Source organism: Pteropus medius, unplaced genomic scaffold (genome assembly GCF_902729225.1).
Source record: "Pteropus medius unplaced genomic scaffold, Ma_sr-lr_union100, whole genome shotgun sequence".
In the NCBI taxonomy this organism is placed as follows: domain Eukaryota; kingdom Metazoa; phylum Chordata; class Mammalia; order Chiroptera; family Pteropodidae; genus Pteropus; species Pteropus medius.
The window spans coordinates 16,695,564-16,715,017 of NW_024342473.1; the positions used below are offsets into that span (position 1 = coordinate 16,695,564).

The 19,454-nt window shown below is 38.6% G+C and overlaps 1 protein-coding gene across 5 annotated transcripts in view; it reads left to right on the plus strand.

The window, feature by feature from the left end:
- The window catches only part of RORA (RAR related orphan receptor A), a 675,046-nt gene that overhangs the window by 639,160 nt on the left and 16,432 nt on the right, over nucleotides 1-19,454 (plus strand). For all 5 annotated transcript variants that reach the window (XM_039865420.1, XM_039865419.1, XM_039865421.1 and 2 more), the window contains 2 exons: nucleotides 11,224-11,365; nucleotides 13,945-14,340. In XM_039865420.1, coding sequence (XP_039721354.1) covers nucleotides 11,224-11,365; nucleotides 13,945-14,340 — 538 coding nt within the window. The remainder of the gene's footprint in view (nucleotides 1-11,223; nucleotides 11,366-13,944; nucleotides 14,341-19,454) is intronic.

Sequence of the window (19,454 nt, forward strand, 5' to 3'; positions counted from 1 at the left end):
CCAAAGCTGTTTTCAGCTTTCTTGATGGACGGTATGTAGTCGGCAATGCTTGCCCACCAGAAATTCCAAGCACAAGTGATTTTTGTGCACTGGGTATCATCACCTACACACTATCTTAAGTGGACACGGTGCTAGAAATTAACTGTTATATGTACCTTCATTCTGCCCAAGAAACTGATCACCGTCTCTGAGTCTTTCAGTAATGCCACATGTGGTTTTATGTGGCAACTACAGTGAGTATCTAGGAATGGAGTCTGGGGCAGGGCTATGGTGTGGATGGGGGCTACTTTCTATGAATCATCCCAACAATTCAGAAGATTAATTAATGTGCTATCCAATAAAACCCGAATCAACTGTCTGAGTACCACCGTGTTTACATAGGCATAAGCAATGTATGTTTTCTTTATACCCCCAATGTTTATGATAGAAATAAAAACAATAAATAAAAGGCCATCTATTATTTCACAGTTGTCACTTTTCTAGATTCCTATTCAGAACTTGTCCATATACAGACTCAATGCCAATGTGGTTTCCAGTTATCTGTGTTTCTCTGTTCAAAGTCATTAAAACAAACAATTAAAACTTAATTTTATTAACATATTGGGCCTATGTCCAGCCTGGGACCTTTACAGTGGTATGTGTTTATGTTTGATACATATAGTATTTGTTCCACACAGTAGTTTCTCTCTGGTATAACTAACATTTTTATTTCTAGTTGTGGTAAAGTCAAGAGCCTTCTGCTTTAGCCATTGATGTTAATGATTTATCATGTTCTAACCAGGTGAAGCTGGTTACATCATGACAAATTATAAATAGTTTATCTCTGTGATAGTATCATTAGATATCAGGAAAATTTATAATTAGGTATATAAATAGATATCTAATGAGAGGAAAGCAAGTGACTCAGTCATTTTCTGAGCTAATCATTTTGTGAATGTCTTTTAAATTGCATTTCAAAGTGACGTCCTGGACCCACAAGAAACTAAAGAACCTAATAAATTGCTGAAATGATTATCTATTTTATCACGTATTGGTTCAGGTAAGCATTGCCCATGAACAGCGAAAATGATAGCTGTTTTGGAAGCTCTTTCTCTGGTCCTAAGTATTCCCAGCTCACCCACACCTGGTTCCCTAGGCTACCTGCAGAGACAGATTGGGTCATGCTTGTGCCCTGACTCTGGGACCAGACTGCCTAAGTTTGAATCCCGGCTCTGCTATTTACCAGCTTGAGCAACTGCCCAACCTTTCTGTGCCTCCATTTCTCCATCTGTAGAATGAGGATAATAATTTTAGTTAACTTTGTAGGGTTGACACGTGCATTTAGGTAAACCACTTAGAAGAGTGCCAGGCACGTACAAGCACGCAGTACATGTTGGCTATTGTTATTGTCATTCCTGGCCAAACTCTTTATGCCCGAGTAATGCCACTCTGTATATTCAGATATTATTTCAGGATATCTATGAGTCCAGTCTTGATTTTTGTGACCATTTATAATTTGTTCTATAGACTCTGCCAATAAAAACAACAAAAATATGAGCACCCCCTTGGGACCAGGCACTTTTACAAACACTGTGAGGGATCCAAAAACATAGAAGGCCTCATCCTTCTATCAGGCAGTTTACAGTCTAATTGTGGAGATGAGATCTACACAGGAAAAACTACATAGCAATGCAAGAACTAAATACTGGAGTAAGGCCACAGTGTAATATGACACAAGAAGCACATACCCACAAGGCAGCAAGAGCCTAGAAAGGGAGATGGCTTGGTTGTGTTTTGAAGACAATCTATAACCCAGCTTGACTGGAGCAAAGAGTCACTTACTGTAGATAGTGAAAGATAAGGATACGCAGGTACACCGTTCCCAAAATTTTAAGGGCTCCGTTATGCCACGGTTTTTATTTTAAAAGTAGTTTACTTGTTCTTTTGAAATAACGAGGAACAGTGTACTACCCCTGCTCAAACCTTGAATATTGCATTTCAGAAGAACATAGAATCCAAGCCCCAAGTTTAGTTCTGTAAGGTGTTCGTAAGCTCTTGGAACAGAATTTAGTCCCAGTCCTGGGTGGACACCAGGAGTGGGTATAAGGTAAGCTGGGGTAGACCTGCCAGGGAAGCAGGGCCAGGCCACAGAACATGCAGTCAGAAAGAAAGGCCAGAAGTAAAATGAGACACCGTAGATGTTAGGGTTAAGGTTCGATCTTCAAAGTAAATAAAAATGCTGAAGTGTTTATAGAAAAATGACTACTAGTTTTCTTTTGAAAATATGATCCTATTTATCATTTAACATCACTTCTTAGCTTCATCATTAGATACAGTGGCCATTCAGATGATGATGATAAAAAATTTATCTGGAGATAAAAAACACACATACACAGTTTTTTATCATCTGTATGTTTTTAGACTTTTTGGCTCTACAGTTTCAACCATAACTTTTTAAATGCTAATGTATTAGTGAATCGATTTGCTTACATTTAAGACCCTTTGCTTTTGATAGGTCTTAGAGTAGCATTCATTTGTCAAATATTTACTTATCATAATACATTTAAGTTTTCTCTTTCACCGAGTAAATTAAGAATTTGGAATAGTGTCTTTTCGCTGACAAATATATTACCTGAAATTCACAATAGAAAGCCTTTTTAAAAATATCTAGAATGTATAATTGGTACTTTTTTTTCCTGAAAGAGCTAAAGCAATTTCTGGAGCTTTTTGTGTTTTAAGTTAAAAACAAATATTTATAAATGTTCCTTTTAGACCCCAATTGTTTTTTAGAAAATTCAAATATTTGTATTTCAGTTGGGAAATGTCACTAGCCCTGGACCAATTTTGTCCGCTTTCCAGCATTGATGCATTCATGTTCAACATTTTTATTTTAATGTTTTAAAATAGCTGTCCCTGGTATTAGAGTTAGCCATTTAAAATGAAAATTGGACTTGGCTGTTATTGCATACTGTGACATCAGAGTTGCAGTTCCGTTACATACAGGTGATAAGAAAAAAATATTAGTTTAGCTAAATCCTCCAGTCCTGTGATGAAATGCACAAGTGGTAGGATGTGTTAAACTCCAGTTTACATCAAGATGATTAAGGTTTTTTTTGTTTGGGTTTTTTGTTTTGTTTTGTTTTGTTTTTTTTTGCTTTGTTTAGGCCTTAATCATGTCTCAGTAACTACGGCCCTTCCTCAACTCACAGAAAACACTGGGCTTGGGACCTTGTAGATAGGGCTCTGTCAATAGTGTGTGGCTCAGGGTAGGGCCCTTCATGCTTGCTTAGGAATCACTGTTGCTGAATGTGTTCACTTGGATTGGATCTGAGTATAGCAAATCACAGTATGGCAAAGCAGACATCTACCCTTACCAAATTTGACACACGAGGTCAGCTTTAATCAGAGATCATTTGCACATACAATTCTACAGGGAGATCAGTCATTACTGAATGAGAAAGTAGTTCAAGAGATCCGCATTTCTGTGATTTATTGCTGCCAGATGTAGGAGTGTAGGGCTATACCAGCTAACTTTTGCGAATGAGATTGCCTGTTCTTTTCTAAAGAACAAATTTCCTTCTTCATTTGCTTTCTTGAGGACTATTAATCCTGCCCCGCCCCATTTTAATTTTATTGTTTCTTCTGGCTCTTCCTCCCCCTGATTTTAATCTATATATGTCTTTTTCTTACCCGTTAATGAAATTAACAATTGACTTCTTTTTTTCTTTATCCAGATATTTCACTTTCTACCCACATTTATCCAAAAAGATACTTCTTCTTCCTCACCCCCTTACTTCTGAAATTCTCAACAGAAAGTTCCCAAGATAAATAAAATCATAACATAGTTCATGCTTTCACACATAGGATTCTCTGCTCTTCTCAGCCTCAGAAATCCTACGAGAGGGAGACATACACCTACTTTAACGGTCCCTCAAATTCCAAAATTTTTAGTTGTATTGGAAAATGCAATAATTCGGTCAGGCATATGAGCATTCACAATAAATCATAGCGTTATGAATAAATCTTGGTTGTCAAAAGCAAATGTGTAGCCGTTCCAAAGCGTCTGCCATTAGAATGCAGCGAGGCAGCTGTCAGCTGTTTTCTTGTAATTAAACAGCCAATGAGCAGCTAATTAAGACATATGTGTATACAGAAGTGGAAGTGGGTATGTTAATGAACTGTAGGAATCAATTCATTAAGTGAAAATTGTCAAAAGACCAAACATCAGATCTGTATTTCAGCCTGTGCTGCACTGAGTAGAAGCCCCAGGCAGGAGGGGAGCCCTTCAGAACAGGACCCCTGAGCACCTTTCCAACTACACCCCCAGTTCTGTGTGGGCCAGCCCACGCTGTGGGGCAGAACTATTAATCACTCCAATGAGAAGTGCCATGTACATTTCAAAGCTTTTTATTAAGTAGTTGTAGCAAATGAAAGTGTTTCACTAGCTATATATAAATGTAAACATACACATATGTTTTTAATAACCTATTAAAATGCCATGTTCCTCACCTTGTGTCTGAACCATTATGTGGAACTTTGACTCCGGAACTGAAAAGTAGAAGATTTATGCTTGTTTATTTTGTTTCGTAGTTCGTCTGTTTTTGTTGGGTCTGCCCTGCATGTTTGTCTTGATGGTATTCTGGTGGGAAATTAAGAGGTGTATGGCCTTTGAAATTAGATGCCCCAGAGTTCAGGAATTCAAATCCTGTCTTTCCCTTTATCTGCTGTGTGACTTTGGACACATGGCTTAACCTCTCTACACTTTAATTTTCTCGTTTGTAAAATAGATATAAAAATACATACTTTGCAGAGTTGCTGTGAATTGCAAATAAATAATGTTTGCAAAGCATCTTCCATAGTGCCTAGTATAGAATAGGTGCTCAGCATATGATTGTCACCACTATTTTTATCACGACCATCATTTTTTACTCTAGATATTTATGCAACAAGTATTTGCATAATTCTTTAAGTCCTGTGGTAGCTGTTGGAAACAAAAAAACAAAGCAGTCAGTGAGGGAGACAGATTAGTAACACAGCAAGTTAAGGGCTATGAGGGAGGCACTACTTACAGAGTTCTAAAGGTACACATGGAGGGGTAAGGTCAGAGAAAGTTCCCAGGGAAAGTAGATCCTGGAGAGAAGGAGAAAGCTTTCCAAGAAAAGAAAGAGAGAGAGAGAGAGAGAGTGTGTGTGTGTGTGTCTGTGTGTGTGTGTGTCTGTGTGTGTCTGTGTGTCTTTGTGTGTCTATGTGTGTGTTGGGGGTGAAGAGGGGTTGTTTTTTGAGGAACTGTAAACACAGTAGTTTAGGCTTAGCCAGAGTGTGACTTTGAGAAGAGGATTCAATGTAAGAGAGAGTTGCCTGGACAGGTGGTCATAGCCTAGTCATTGGTAGGGAGCCATTGAGGGCTAATAAGCAGGGCAGTGACTTGATCAGGTTTATGTTTGAGAAAGAGATCTTCGGTGACTATGGAGAGAGTGAGAATGGAAGCAGGGAGACCAGTTGGGAGGCTGTTTAATAACCAATTAAGGAGAAAATAGATAAGGAAAATTACAGTAAAGATGGAGAGAAATACATACATTTGAGAAATATGAAGGTGGCGAGAAAGAGCCTAATGTAATGACTGTGTGAATATGGGTGGGGAGGAGGCAGGGATAAAATGAAGCCCATCTTTTTGCCTTGAGTAACTGGAGTACAGATGGTGCCTTTCACCAAGCAAGCAAGAAAATACTGGAGGAGACAAGGCTGGGAAGCGGGGAGTGGATCGGGATATATTGAAGAGAATGAAGAGAAAACCATTCAGCTAATTTTCGGGGTTTGGGGAGGGGTATGATGGAGCTATAGAAAGCCAAGCCACAATTTTGAGTAAATACCTATCCGAGCTAGTCTTAGACAGCCTGATGGGACTCTGGGGATCTAGCAAGGAGTGAGCTCAATTTTTACAGCCAGCTCTTGGGAAAGCAAACAGTGTCTATATGTATATATATATAACTTTAGTGTATGTTTCATTGATATAATTTCACACCATTACAAAGAGCAAACTCTATAATACTGTTTATTTATAAACTTCATATAGACAAATGATTCTCACTGAATGGTCTCACTGATTTTTGTTGAACTCTGCCATTCATACCTATAGTTATAGCTGGCGAAAGACTGTAGTACCAACATGAATGTTAGTTAATATTTTCATTTACATTAATGAGTAAGAGGAAAGTAAAACAAAGACATATTTTGGAAGTTCACTCACTCATCAATGATGACATGAGCAACTTCTTTGCTGAATCAGATAATAGTTTTTAAGTACTGGAAGAATGTTTCCTCATTCTTGGGTGCTGTTCACAATGCAATGACTACAGACGTGACATACTTTTCGATTTAACCCACATTGTTATCATTTTCTCCATCACTTTTCAAAAGTAGACAGAAAGCGAAACAATAAAGCAAGACCCAATTTGTAGCATTTGCCAACTTCTGTGGTATAAATACTACCTCCACATGGTCAATATCAAGCCTCCCAACATGTGATCTTACTGAATACAGAGTAGGGAAGATCTGGACAGCAACAGACAATCATGTAGTATCTCTACCATTCAGATAGAATTGATATAAATAACCCCAAGCACATGGATACTAGCAAAACAATAATAAAATAATAAGTCAATTTTTAATAATGGTTGTGTTTAACAACTGGCTCACGAAATTTTAACATTCAGCTCTTGCAAACTGGTATGAGCCTTCCCCCACATACCTTGCCCTTTGACCCGGTCCTGGGAAGCTCCAATCTACTGGGACTGATGAACAATTTCATGGTGTACCACCATATTATTAAATAAAAAATAGGCAATAGGATTTTCCAGAGAGTGAAAGGCAGAAATCAGAAATAAAACTCAATGACTGGCACTTCGAAAGACGAGGTGAAACAACACTGAAGAGTTGTTGACACAGAGGGAATTGAGACAGAAGGTTGATATGCGGGGAAGCTATGCGTGAGCAAATCAAGACTGTGTGACCTTAGTTTTGTTAGTCCAACACTTAGAGATACTTAAGTGAGAGGGCACTACGCTCAAAATTAGGACACTGGCTTTTGAATCTCGGCACTGACTCTCACCTGCCATGGGACATCCTTGAACAAACCACTTACCATTCTGAGCTTCATTTTTGTTATCTGCAAAATCAGAAAATTAGAGTAGATCTCTGGTTCTTAATAAGAGGAAAGCAGCAGAGTTTTCAAGAAACTGCGTTAAAATATTTACCATTCAAAATTGCCATTTTTTTTTTTACCTACAAAAATGACTATTTCATACTGTTCAATAGGTATAGCTGGACTACATCCCCAAAGATTTCAGTTCAGTAGACCTAAAGTATTTTTTTAAAGCTCCATGGGTGATTCTGATACACTGTCTGTTTGAGAACTACTGGACCTGATCATCTCTCAATTCTCTTCCAGCTCTAAATGCCTGTTTATATTATTCTAATTTACTATTTGCAATAACTGCATGTTAGTCTGCTGCCACCAGGTGGTGGTGCCGCAGTCACACTAAATATATCTTACCCTGAAATTCATCATGGTGGCTCTCTGCTCAAGCCCACCATGTTTGTAATGGCACATCTCCATGTGTTTTGACACCTGTAAAAAAATGAACTTTTAAGAAAGCAAGTGAAGTAATTTATTAGCTCATCTTTTAGAAATAAAACTCCAAAATTGTGTGTTTAATATCTTTCCCAACTAACAGCTTCAGCACTTTCGCTGTTCTTTATACCTTCTTCTTCAATTCCACCCAAAACTCCATGCACTGGCTTGTGCTGTCCCTGTTCTCTGTGTGGCCTCAAACTCCCCAAACTCCCTAGAAGGGGTGTCTCAGCTCAGTCATTTCTCAGTAAAACCCTCTCCAGGATTGCTACACAATCCGTCAAGATTATGCTTCCACATTTATGAGCATTCTTCTACCTTTAGGTAGAAAGTACCATACTTTCTACCTTTCTTCCTGTTCCTTTTCACTCTTCTAATCTGTCTCCCTCTTATGTGTTCTTTAGCTTTAAATATTTTATCTGTTTAACTTCCTAAATCCTTAAACCTCTGAGAAACCCCCCAGGGAATACTGAAAAGAATTGAGGAACAAAACATAAAAAGGAAGACCAAGCCCTCATTCTGTCTGACATTCCAAGTTCAATGTTTATCTGACTGATGGAGGCTAAGCCCCTCTCTCTCTAAGGCTCTCACTTTATAATTGTGCTTGAACCCTCCCATCCGGTATTTGGTAGTTCTCCTTGTGGGCATGACTCTATTGACTTCCTCCAAAAGAAAGTTCTCTTCTCTGGTTCTTAGCTCTGCCACTCCAGGCACTTGCTCAACTGACTCAGTGAAGAATAAACTGTGTCATGAACAACAAGATGTGTCTATTTGCTCCCTTGCTATCTCAAACCCTTCAACATCATCATGATCACCATGCCCTTTCAGAATTCCCTTATAGCAGAGCAAATTGGTGGTTATATATGGCTTTCGTGCTCCCATTCTGGGACTTTATTAGTGGTAATCAATGTTAACTTGAATTTAATATGTGGAAACTAAAAAGTAGCATCCTTTTTGTGACTAAACCATTATTCAAGAACTGTATATAATTCCAGATTTCAGATTTTTAAAGAAAGAGAAATTGGAGAGAATTCTGAGGGGAAAAATGCTAAAGGTAGAAAAGAACCTAAAAAAGAACAGTGACAGGTGCTGCGATTTGGTCTACAGACTAAATATTGGGAGATAGCATGGCAGCCCCCAAGTAGTGCTTCTGTTTAAAGGAAAAAAAGAGATCACTCAGACATTCTCCATATTCAATGATCATAGGACAAATTCAACAGGCTCATAGTGAAGCAAGCAGAATTTAGCCTCAACTAAAGGAAAAGCAAACAATTCCTGGTCCTAGACATCTGCAGTGACAACAGACACAGGGTCTGAGTGGTGATAGAGTCTCAAGAAAGAAACCCCTTTCAGCTTTGGCAGACATTATGTCTCAGACTAAATGGAATACCTAGACAGCTGACCTCTTAGTTTCTCTTTCTAATGAGTATCTACCTCTGTTACCATTTGTATTTTCTTGAATTCCCTCCATTAAGCCCCAAAGAAAGCCTTACTTCTTCTCACTTCCTTTTCACAGAGCGGGGCGGGGGGACCCACAGCTTTAGATATTTTGAGAAAAGAGAGATTGCTTCACAGACTTGATATAAGAAAAGTTTAAAGTACAATGCAGGGACAGTCTGAGCCCCTGGGCCCCCAGCCTAACCTAAACCATGTTTAGTTGAGGAAGCAGTTTAGCAGAAAGCCAAGAGGGGGCGTGAGAGGTCATGCTCCCTCCCATTCCAGGTTGGCCTCCAAAAGGAAAGAACTGGGGACTGAGGTCATATCCATCATATACATCGATTTAATCCACAAAGTCACCGAACCATCACAAAAGAGAACAGATGTACTAGACTGCTCTTCCCACATAGCTCATGCATATTGTCAAAAAATCAGAAAACACAGATAATTTAAATCACAGAAAGAGAATTTAAATCACTCAGGGCCCCACCAACCAGTGCCAACAGCTCTTTTCACTTGGGAGAATAATTTTCCAAAGTTTCTTCTATGTTAATCCATAAATATATGGATTCCCCCCCCCAAAAAAAATTGGATTATTGTATTTAGTTCTTTAGCTGTTCTTTTTATTCAGCAGTCTATTTTTATCACCTTTTTCTATCAATAATTATATTTCTTAAATTTCATTTTCAGTGGTTGCTGAATGTGTGGGTATCCAATGCGACCGTTCCAGTTCACTAATGTTGGGCGTTTAGTGTTTTTCTGAAACTTTCTTTATAATACAGACAGTGCTGTGATGGATATCCTTGTAGGTGAATCTTCGTACCACTCTTAATATTTGTTTAGAATATATTCCCTAAAGAATAATTACTAGTTCAATGGATAGACATGTTTTTAAGGATTTTGATACAACTGCCAAGTTGGCGTCCAGAAAAATCTTTTGGTAAGAGAATACCCTTATCAGTTTGCCCACCACTCTGGCAGTTCTTCAGGATTTTACCTCTCCCTTCTCCACTAGCGTCCCTTTTGTTGGAATCATCTATTGTTGCCATTAAAGATTTGAAGATGATAATACTCCTCTGTACCCTTCATGGCTCTGCTTCATAGAAATAACTCTGGTTACTTTCTTTTTCGTCAGAGTACATCCCTAGCTTACAATAAAAAGATAACCCCAAACCCTTCATATGTTTGGATATTAAGAAATGTGCTTCTAAATGACACATGGGATTAAACAAGAAATATATATGGAAAATTAGAACGTTTTCAATTGAATGATAATGAAAATACTACATAGCAAATTTGTGGGTTGCTACTAATACATAACTAAAAGGAAAACTTGCAGCTTTAGGAAAAGAATAAACACCAAAAATTGATGAACTAGTAAGAATCTAGCTCAAGAACTTAGCACACATGAATGAATGAATGAAATCCTTGAAGTCAGCGCTCCTTATGCATCTTTGTACACTCTCTCATCTCCAAAACAGTGCTTAACAAATAAGTGGAACTTGATGAACATCAGATTGGATTTGTTCAATTTTAAAGGCCGTGAAACTGAATACATGGTATTTTCAAATTGTCAGGGTTAGTAAATATTCCCAATCTGGTTAATCTGCCAAAATAATCCATCCAAGTGTCATTTAACTTCTTAGAGAAGTAGATTCTCACTTGGGGAATGCAAGACACCTAAAGGGTAGTGAATTTAAGGAGGCCGGTAGAGAATAACCACAGTATACCAGGATTGCAGCCACCCTGGGTTACGGTAAGGTTGCATTTTTTTATCTCTGAACATCACAGAGAAGTGTTTTGCATTTATTCTACTAAAAATATTTTGGGGATAAAGGTTAAAGGTAAATGCCTTTGTACTTTTCCATCAACACATTGCTTTTGATCATCAGAAGCCAAGAACAGGGTCTGCTCCTATGCCCGTTTACATAGACGACGAGCTCTTGGAATTAAAGAAAGTTTTGCATGTGTAAGGGACCGAGGATTAGGCTCTGGGGATCAATTTCACTCAAGGAAAAAGAAGTGACTTTAATATCATTAATGGTCTCCTGGATGATTCTGCTACAAGTTTAATTCTCATTAAATATTAATGCCGCTCAGTGCTTAGTATACTGTCTTTAGTATCATACAGCTCAAACTGACACTAACCTGTTTTATATTTTATAACTGAATCACAGGGCTTTTTCAGGAGAAGTCAGCAAAGCAACGCCACCTACTCCTGTCCTCGTCAGAAGAACTGTTTGATTGATCGAACCAGTAGAAACCGCTGCCAACACTGTCGATTACAGAAATGCCTTGCCGTAGGGATGTCTCGAGATGGTGAGCACTCACAGCTTGAGCTGTATAGTATATTGGGGTTGTAAAATGCCTTCTGAAACCTGGATCCAGAGCTGCCAAAATATGCCCCGCTCCCCTGGCAGTTTTGTGGGTTTCACAGCAATTATTTCCTTTTCCATAACCCATCGGAGTCAGCTGACTGGCAATGGTGGGTGCGGAGGAGACACGTCTGTGTGGTCTGAACACCTTCAGATTTTAACGTTTAAGACATTACAGGTGACTGAATTGATCCAAGGCAAATATCATCTGAGGACCCTGAAATATACCCGCTATAGGCCTTTTCCCCAGAAAGAAACATAAGTGGGGGCAAATTGTTACATGATTTACACAAGTAAGCTTATTGGCAGTTGGGTTGAATTAGCTTTTATGCTAACTGGATATCTTGAATCACATGCCAAAATCAAATATTTGTACATGCAGAATGTGTGAAAATAGTGCAAAATGTGGCTAAATGACAAATGTTCTTTTCATGAAAAGAAGCTATTTTAAGAAATAGAGACCATCTACCATTCAATTGCAGAACATTTCAAGATCTTCCCAGAAAACTGTCTTAAGTACACTGAATAATCAACACCAGATTTCAAGACAGTTATTCTCATACAAGGAAACTGGGCACAAAGTACAGCGGGTACATTTTAAGGACTTTTCCGAATATACTGGTTGGCTGGCTCTCTTAACAGATCCCTTTGAAGGAAACAGCTCTTCCAGTAGAGTTTCAGCCTGTGGAAAAATACTTCAGATGCTGGGCCAGTGTTCTGAAAGCCTGCCTTCCCCGATCAGATGTTCCTGGGGCTTGCGGACCCACCCAAGCACCAGTGTGATGACCTTCAGTAGCGGGGCACAGGGTGGGCTCTTGGAATACGTAAAATCAGAAACGATATTTGTACCATCAAAATATGCAATCGAAGAACTTACACCTTAGTCTCAGAAATTCCTGTGGTAAGCAACTCTACACATTTCATCTTCCAGTGGTACTAAACTGACAAAGTTAGGTTCATCTCTTACGAACTTGTAGGTTAAAATCACAAGTTGTGTGTGTATTTTCTCAAGAGCTGATCCTTTTATTTTGCTTACAGGATGGTATGGTTGCTGTTGTTAATATTCAGGCAAAAGTTAAAACATAATTCAGAGTCACAATTGAACAAGTTTGACCTATAGGTATTAATTCCCTTGGGTGTTCTAGAGCATGGATTCTTTACAAAAACTTAAGTGCCTTCAGTATACGTTTTGGAGATTTTGCATATAAGTAACAGCACATGTTGTTGTGGACTTAGAGTGAATTTGGGGGCTTATACAATTATAAGCCTGAAATTCAGAACCCACATCAGCCTGATTGCTGTCTAACCAGTCCCACCCAGGTTTGTTACCTGAGTCCTAGAACCTGGAAATTGACCAGTATACAGCTTGCTTGCTTCCTCTCTGAATAAGAACAGCATGTCCTCCTTGGCAGAAAAGGAATTCCCCAGGTGGTAGCCTCTGTTTTTAACTTCATGTCCACCTATCCTGCCTCCTTCCCATAGACTCATGGTGGTCAAATGGGTGAATTCATTCACCCCGTAAGGTATAAATTTAACCACAATCAATTAGGGCATCTTAGTCCCTCCAGCAGAGGCTTTATGTACATACTCAGAGTCAAGCTGAGAAGTAAATGGGTTAGTGAGAGAGTTCAGACCAGGAAATCATAGGGTTTTGTTTTTTCTCAATTATCTGGGTGCTTCAGGAGAAATCATTTGGAATTCTGAACCAACTGGAAGGTTACTACACTCATTGTTCCACCTTAAATATGAGGATATATTGCAAAGAGAAGCATTACAAACACAAATTTGCCCAACAGGGATCATACACAGCATTTACCCTTTCCAAAATCTTGGTACTCTTTTTTGCTTGGGACTAAATGAAAACAGTACAAAGTGTCATTTAAAGATAGGTCCAAGAGTTTTACAGGGGCCATCATCACCCAGGAGTAGGGAAAGAGGCTTCTTAGGTAGGTAGACTTAGAGATGTAATTCAGAGAATTGCAAGGCCTCACGCAGTCTGTTTAGATCTCTCAATGAAGACCCAGATTCAGCTCTTTGATCAGGAAGAAATTTATTCAAACATACAGAATAGTGGAATGAATGAAAGTAGAAGTTTGACTGCTCGTGCCTCAATATACCTCTGTGAATCTGTGCATCCTTGTGCATTGGTCTGAACACTGGGAAGAAAAAGAGATGGTCCAAGCCAGCTGCATTGGTGGAGAGTGAACAAGCTCATTCAGTCACATACCAGCAGCCCCCACTGAGCACAGGGATATATGACAGCAGGAAAACATAGATGGTCATTACCCCAGGTCTCTTCTAGCTGTCCTGGGTCTGTTTTTGAAACTTAGTTCCTCAGGGATATATCTTTGCTGTTGGGGGTGTGGGGTGGGACTGTTTTCACCTCTGGATCACATCCTTTTTGTGGTTACGTGGTTTTGATTGAGATTGTCTGAGACTTCAAAGGAACTCCATAAAACATGCCAGAGAGGATAATGAAGAAAAGCACATCATACATGATGTGGTTTGGCTTTTTTCTTCCAGCTGTAAAATTTGGCCGAATGTCGAAAAAGCAGAGAGACAGCTTGTATGCAGAAGTGCAGAAACACCGGATGCAGCAACAGCAGCGAGACCACCAACAGCAGCCTGGAGAGGCCGAGCCGCTGACTCCAACCTACAACATCTCAGCCAATGGGCTCACAGAACTTCACGACGACCTCAGCAACTACATCGACGGGCACACCCCTGAGGGGAGCAAGGCAGACTCAGCTGTCAGCAGCTTCTACCTGGACATACAGCCTTCCCCAGACCAGTCAGGTCTTGATATCAATGGAATCAAACCAGAACCAATATGTGACTACACACCAGCATCAGGCTTCTTTCCCTACTGTTCTTTCACCAATGGAGAGACTTCCCCAACTGTGTCCATGGCAGAATTAGGTAAAGGCTTTCTTTCATGTTTCTATTGCAGTATGCTGCCTATCCCCTTTGAAGTAAATGGGATATGTTTAACTTTCCTCTAATGAGTTATGTTATTAAAATAATGCAGCTAGAAGGGCAATTCACTTTTACCATTGGAACCACTTCATAATTCCACCCTGCCCTGCTTCTTCCCTTTTGACTGAACCCCGTTTCCATCATATGCATTGACCTCTCGACATCAGAGATAGATCAGCGTGAACTTAGAGCAGTCTTAAAATTTCACAGAAACTGTTAAGCTCAGGGAGTGGCCCTATTAACTTCATTAGTGATTTACTTTAGTTATATTCCAGGTATCGCTTTATACCTAAGGTCATAAAAAAGGCAGTCCACAAACTGAACCTGGTCCATAGACATGTTTTTTTTGACCAGTGCAAAGTTTTAAAATTTTGAATCAGTTGGCAAAATTTTAAACCTGGAAAAACCCCTATAAAAAAAAAAAAAGAAAGAAATTAAGATTTTCTGCTGCTTGTGAGAGGAAAAAAAAGATCTAGATACAGGAGACCAGCGTTTGTGAATGGCAAAACCAACCGGCACCAGTTAGACACTACCGCTATTAGATGGGCCAGCTCCACTTTTCCTATTTACATCACTGCCCCGCCCCTGTAAGACATCTAAGTTTTACAACTCTGATATATACTATAAATGTTAAAGGGAAATCAGCTTCTTTATTTGCCAGAATGTTTTGGTGATGGATATTGGTGACAAAACTGATGTATTTCATGGGAGACTCACCATATAAATAAAACACACAACTGTCATTTCTTTATTCCTGTGACATTGTTGCTTCTTGGGAGATCTGACCTAGAAATGTTAACAGACAATGGAAAACTTTCCATTTCAAGGAATTGTTAACATCTTCTGTTATATTTAATCGATTTTTGAGTATGGCACTATTATTAGAGAAACTTTGATAAGAACCTTTGCACTTTTAGAATTTGATCTGTTCCTCCCCATGATTCCTCACACAAGGTTGAAATCCTTTGGGATATTTCAATTAGTTGCTGTGGAGATGACTAAGTTAATACGAGGAGAGAACGAAGACCTCAGATGGAAAAGAACCAGCAGGTTCTGACTTGAGCACAGAAATCCTCAGTTCACAGAAAAAAAAAAAAACGCTTGTGTTCTTTAGATGGTTTCTCCACCTCTGTATCCCATAAAACATTTTTAAGTGAAATTTATATTTCCAGTAAAATCTTTCTCCAAATAGAACAAATTGAATGTTCTTTACGGTTTTTACACAAGCACCTCTTTATGGGTCTAAATTTAAATCCTCAAGAGCGAGAACATTTTAAGCCTGGTCTTTAACCACTGAACAGCATTAAAGGTGTATCGCAGCTCTTTTGATTAACAGAGAAACCTCTGAACTAGAAGCCAAGCTGAGCAGAGGTAGGCTTGATTTTATTTTTCTTGAACTAGAACAAAAACCTTCCATTTTTGTCATGAGATCTTGGTTGGCTGAGCCTTAAGCACAACTGTAATGAAAGTAAAATTTTCAGAAATGAATAAGGATTTGATTGAAAGCTGACATGATATCATGGAAAATGACCTGGCTCACTTTAGGTCTGCTTCCACCTTATATCATAAATAGTAGTGAATCTATCCTGTTTGCTTGTCAAATGTTCAACCCTGAGGTAAATCCACAGAGCTTAGCCAAAGTGTTGCCCTTGGATAAGGCACTTTGGCTAAATATGTACTAAAACTCGAGTGGGGCCATAAATGGCTAAGCTGATTCCCCCAGCTCCCCTTTCCCCCACAAATCAGTGTCCTCTTCACATTTGTCACCTCCCAGTGTAGTCTAGGAGCCCCATGCCTCATATTTTCTTTACGTTCTCCTAAGTTAGGGAATTTTCACATATATTGTGGCATTTACCAGGATGAATATCACTAGGATTAGTCCCAAACCTAAAACTAAAGAATTTATCTGAAAAGGATATAACTTGGCTTAATTTTCTATCCCATTTACATGTACGAAATAGTTTGAAAAGCTAAGAATAGCAAAAATGTGGCCAAAGGCTTTGCTGCTCCTTCTTCAAAGCTATATTTCTTTTGGAGCTTAAGACTTGCCATCTCTTTAACTAAGATTATTGACTTCATTTAGGCTAAATTTTGTCATCAGATTTTAAACAAATGAAAACAATTATTCAATTAGAAAATGAACTGTAAATTAACATATCCTAAGCCTCATTCTGTCTTTTAATAATAGTATCTATAATCTGTCACTTTTAGCAAGAATATGCCTGCATTCATGGCTAAGAAATTTTGACCTTGATGTACAATTAGTACCAGAATTATACATTCCTGATAAACAATCTAGGTTCATTTTTTTAAAGAACTAACTATACTTGTTATTATAATTAATAACTAAAGCCTTATATAAGAGAAACAATGACATATTGAGCAAAGCATGAGACAAGAAGTTAGCTTATAGGGGTTGTGGTCCTAGTTTTACGATAGGTTGTACAACTCCGTATAAGTCATGTAACCTCTGCAAGCTACAGTGTCCTTACCTAGTGAACATAAAAATTAAGAGCTAGACTCTGGAGCCAAATTCTGTGTGTTTAAATTATTAGCCACTTGCCCAGCTATGACACCTTGGAAAAGTCACAGCGTCATCTGTAAAATGGAGATAATTTTATGTGGTAACTAGTACCTTCCTTCTAAGGTTGTTACAAAGATTAAGCAAGAAGATACATATTCAGAATATAATATTATATTATATGGGTCCGGCACATAGTAAATGCTATATTAGTGTTAATTACTATCATCACTATTAATGTTGTTATTATCTATAAACTGAAGAGAGTTTGGACCAGATGATGTCTAAAGTTCTTCTCAACTATGAAAATCTGTGACTAACTCAGAAGTCAGGATTTTCCCTCCGAAGTGTCTAGACCTTGGCTGTACTGATGAAGCAGTCATGGTTGAGGAAGTGAACTGATTTGCCCATCACAAACGGGTTATCTACTGAACTCAGACCAGAAACCAGGTCTCCTAACTCCTAGTTCTAAGGTATTTCACTCTTCCAGACTGTTTCTCTGAGAGACCAGACTAACTTCTTAACTTTAACTCAGTCTGACCATATTCTCCTTTGTCAAAATGAAGATTTGCAAACAGCAAAGTTTCTAAAACCTTAACATTTGCCAAATCAACTGTGAATTGGGAGTCAAAGGCAGGTGGTGAGCAGCTGGTGAGAATGCAGCCACTGCCCTCTACTGGTTTGTCACGTACATTGTATCATTCATTGCCACTTATAAAAGCTGGACCCAAACAGGTAGGGGTGAGTGGGAACAATTTTTAAGATAAAGTGAAGTAACAAGATGCTGACCATATTAACTAGAAAAGAATAATAATCTGGAAAAGAATTCTAGGAGCCTCTTACCATCCTTCACCTCATAGGATCCCCCTAGTTCTCTGTGAATACTTTATCATTTTTTTCATGTCTTTGAAACTATGATTTACATTCTCGAATCTGTCTTATATGGTTACAGTTCTTTCTGCAGAAGATAGTTCACTACCTCTTTACACACTTATTTTCTTGTTTCCGAATTTCCATCGTTTTTGTCTTTATTCTCCTCTTCACAAGCATCATATTCTAAGACACATAATTTACTAGCTTTTACTTTTCTCTCATCTTCTCTCTCTTTCCTTTAAATTATATTCTTTTGTTTATGTTTTATTTTTATTATGTTTACTTACATTGTTTTGTGTCTGTGTTGCCAGTAGAGCCATTAAAATTTATTGTGTTTCTATGTCTCTAAAGAGATTCTAGTTTCAAGCTTCATTTAGGTGAACCTGCTCCATTTTCGCACAAACAACTGGTTCTCTTTGGCAAAAGCAGCAACAAATTTCCAAATAAATAAATATCCTTACTAGTGTTGCTAAGTTTGCATCCAGCACTGTTCTTTTAAATGGCTTTCCTGTTAAATATTTAAGATGCTGGGAGGGGGATCACTTTTTAGTATGGTTTCATATTCACTTATCTTCTTTTAAATATTTTTTATTGTTCTTGCCTTACGTAACAATGACTACAGCTGCTTCAAGCTCTTATTCCTTCGCTTCTATATTCCAGCAGCCTTCTGAATGGTCCTCTCCATCCTCTCCATCCTCCAATCCACCAGTCACAAAACTGCTTGTTCTGTTTCCCCAGGAACAATGTTCAGTATGTCAGCTCCCCCTTGAGAATCTTGCTGACTCCTTCTGTTACATCACGTCCAAACTCTCAATCCTGACGTTCAGGATCCTTCAGAACTTGGACTCTTACCTATTCAAACTTCTATTTTGACTCTATCACATCCACCTGTCTCCTATAAATGCCATGTTCGTTCCTTCATCTTCCATCCTTCGAATGTGGAAATGGTCTACCTCCTCACACTACTTGCCTCCACCTGCCAAATCATACCGATCCTTCAGAGTCCAACTCAGGTGTCCCTCTTCTGCCAAGAAGCACCCACTAATTCCCCTAAGCCAACATTCATCTCTCCCTCCCTTGACAACACCTATTATCAGTTTTTCTCTTCTGATATAATTCAACATTATACTTTATTGTCTAATGTCTTGAATTGTCCTTTCAGCATGTCCATACATGTTCACCAAATTATAAGTCCCTAGAGAAACTTCTTTGGCATCTCTTTCTTTTAATATCTTCAAACTTCCTACGCTCTAAGAACTAATGTTTAGGTAGTGCACACTCTGTAACCCTCCCAGTTCTAAGTCATCAACTCATTTAATTTTCACGGAAGCCTTATGGAATAGATACTTTTGTCCTCATTTTACAAATGAGGAACCCAAAACACAGAGAGGTTAAGTAACTTACCCAAGATTACACAGCTAGAAAGTAGCAGAGCTGAGATTCAAACCTAGGCAGCCTAGCTCCAGAATCCATTCCTTAACTACTACACTATATAGTGACATAGTAGGCCCTCAGTTATGCTTGTCCCGCTATAGAAATACATAGTTGTCATCATAAAAAAAAAAATCTAATTTTTCAAGAGTAGCCCTTCCCTGGTCAATGGCAGATGTGTCTTTTTAAAAAATGCCAAGAAGAGGTTGTATCAAAATGCCTATCTAGATCA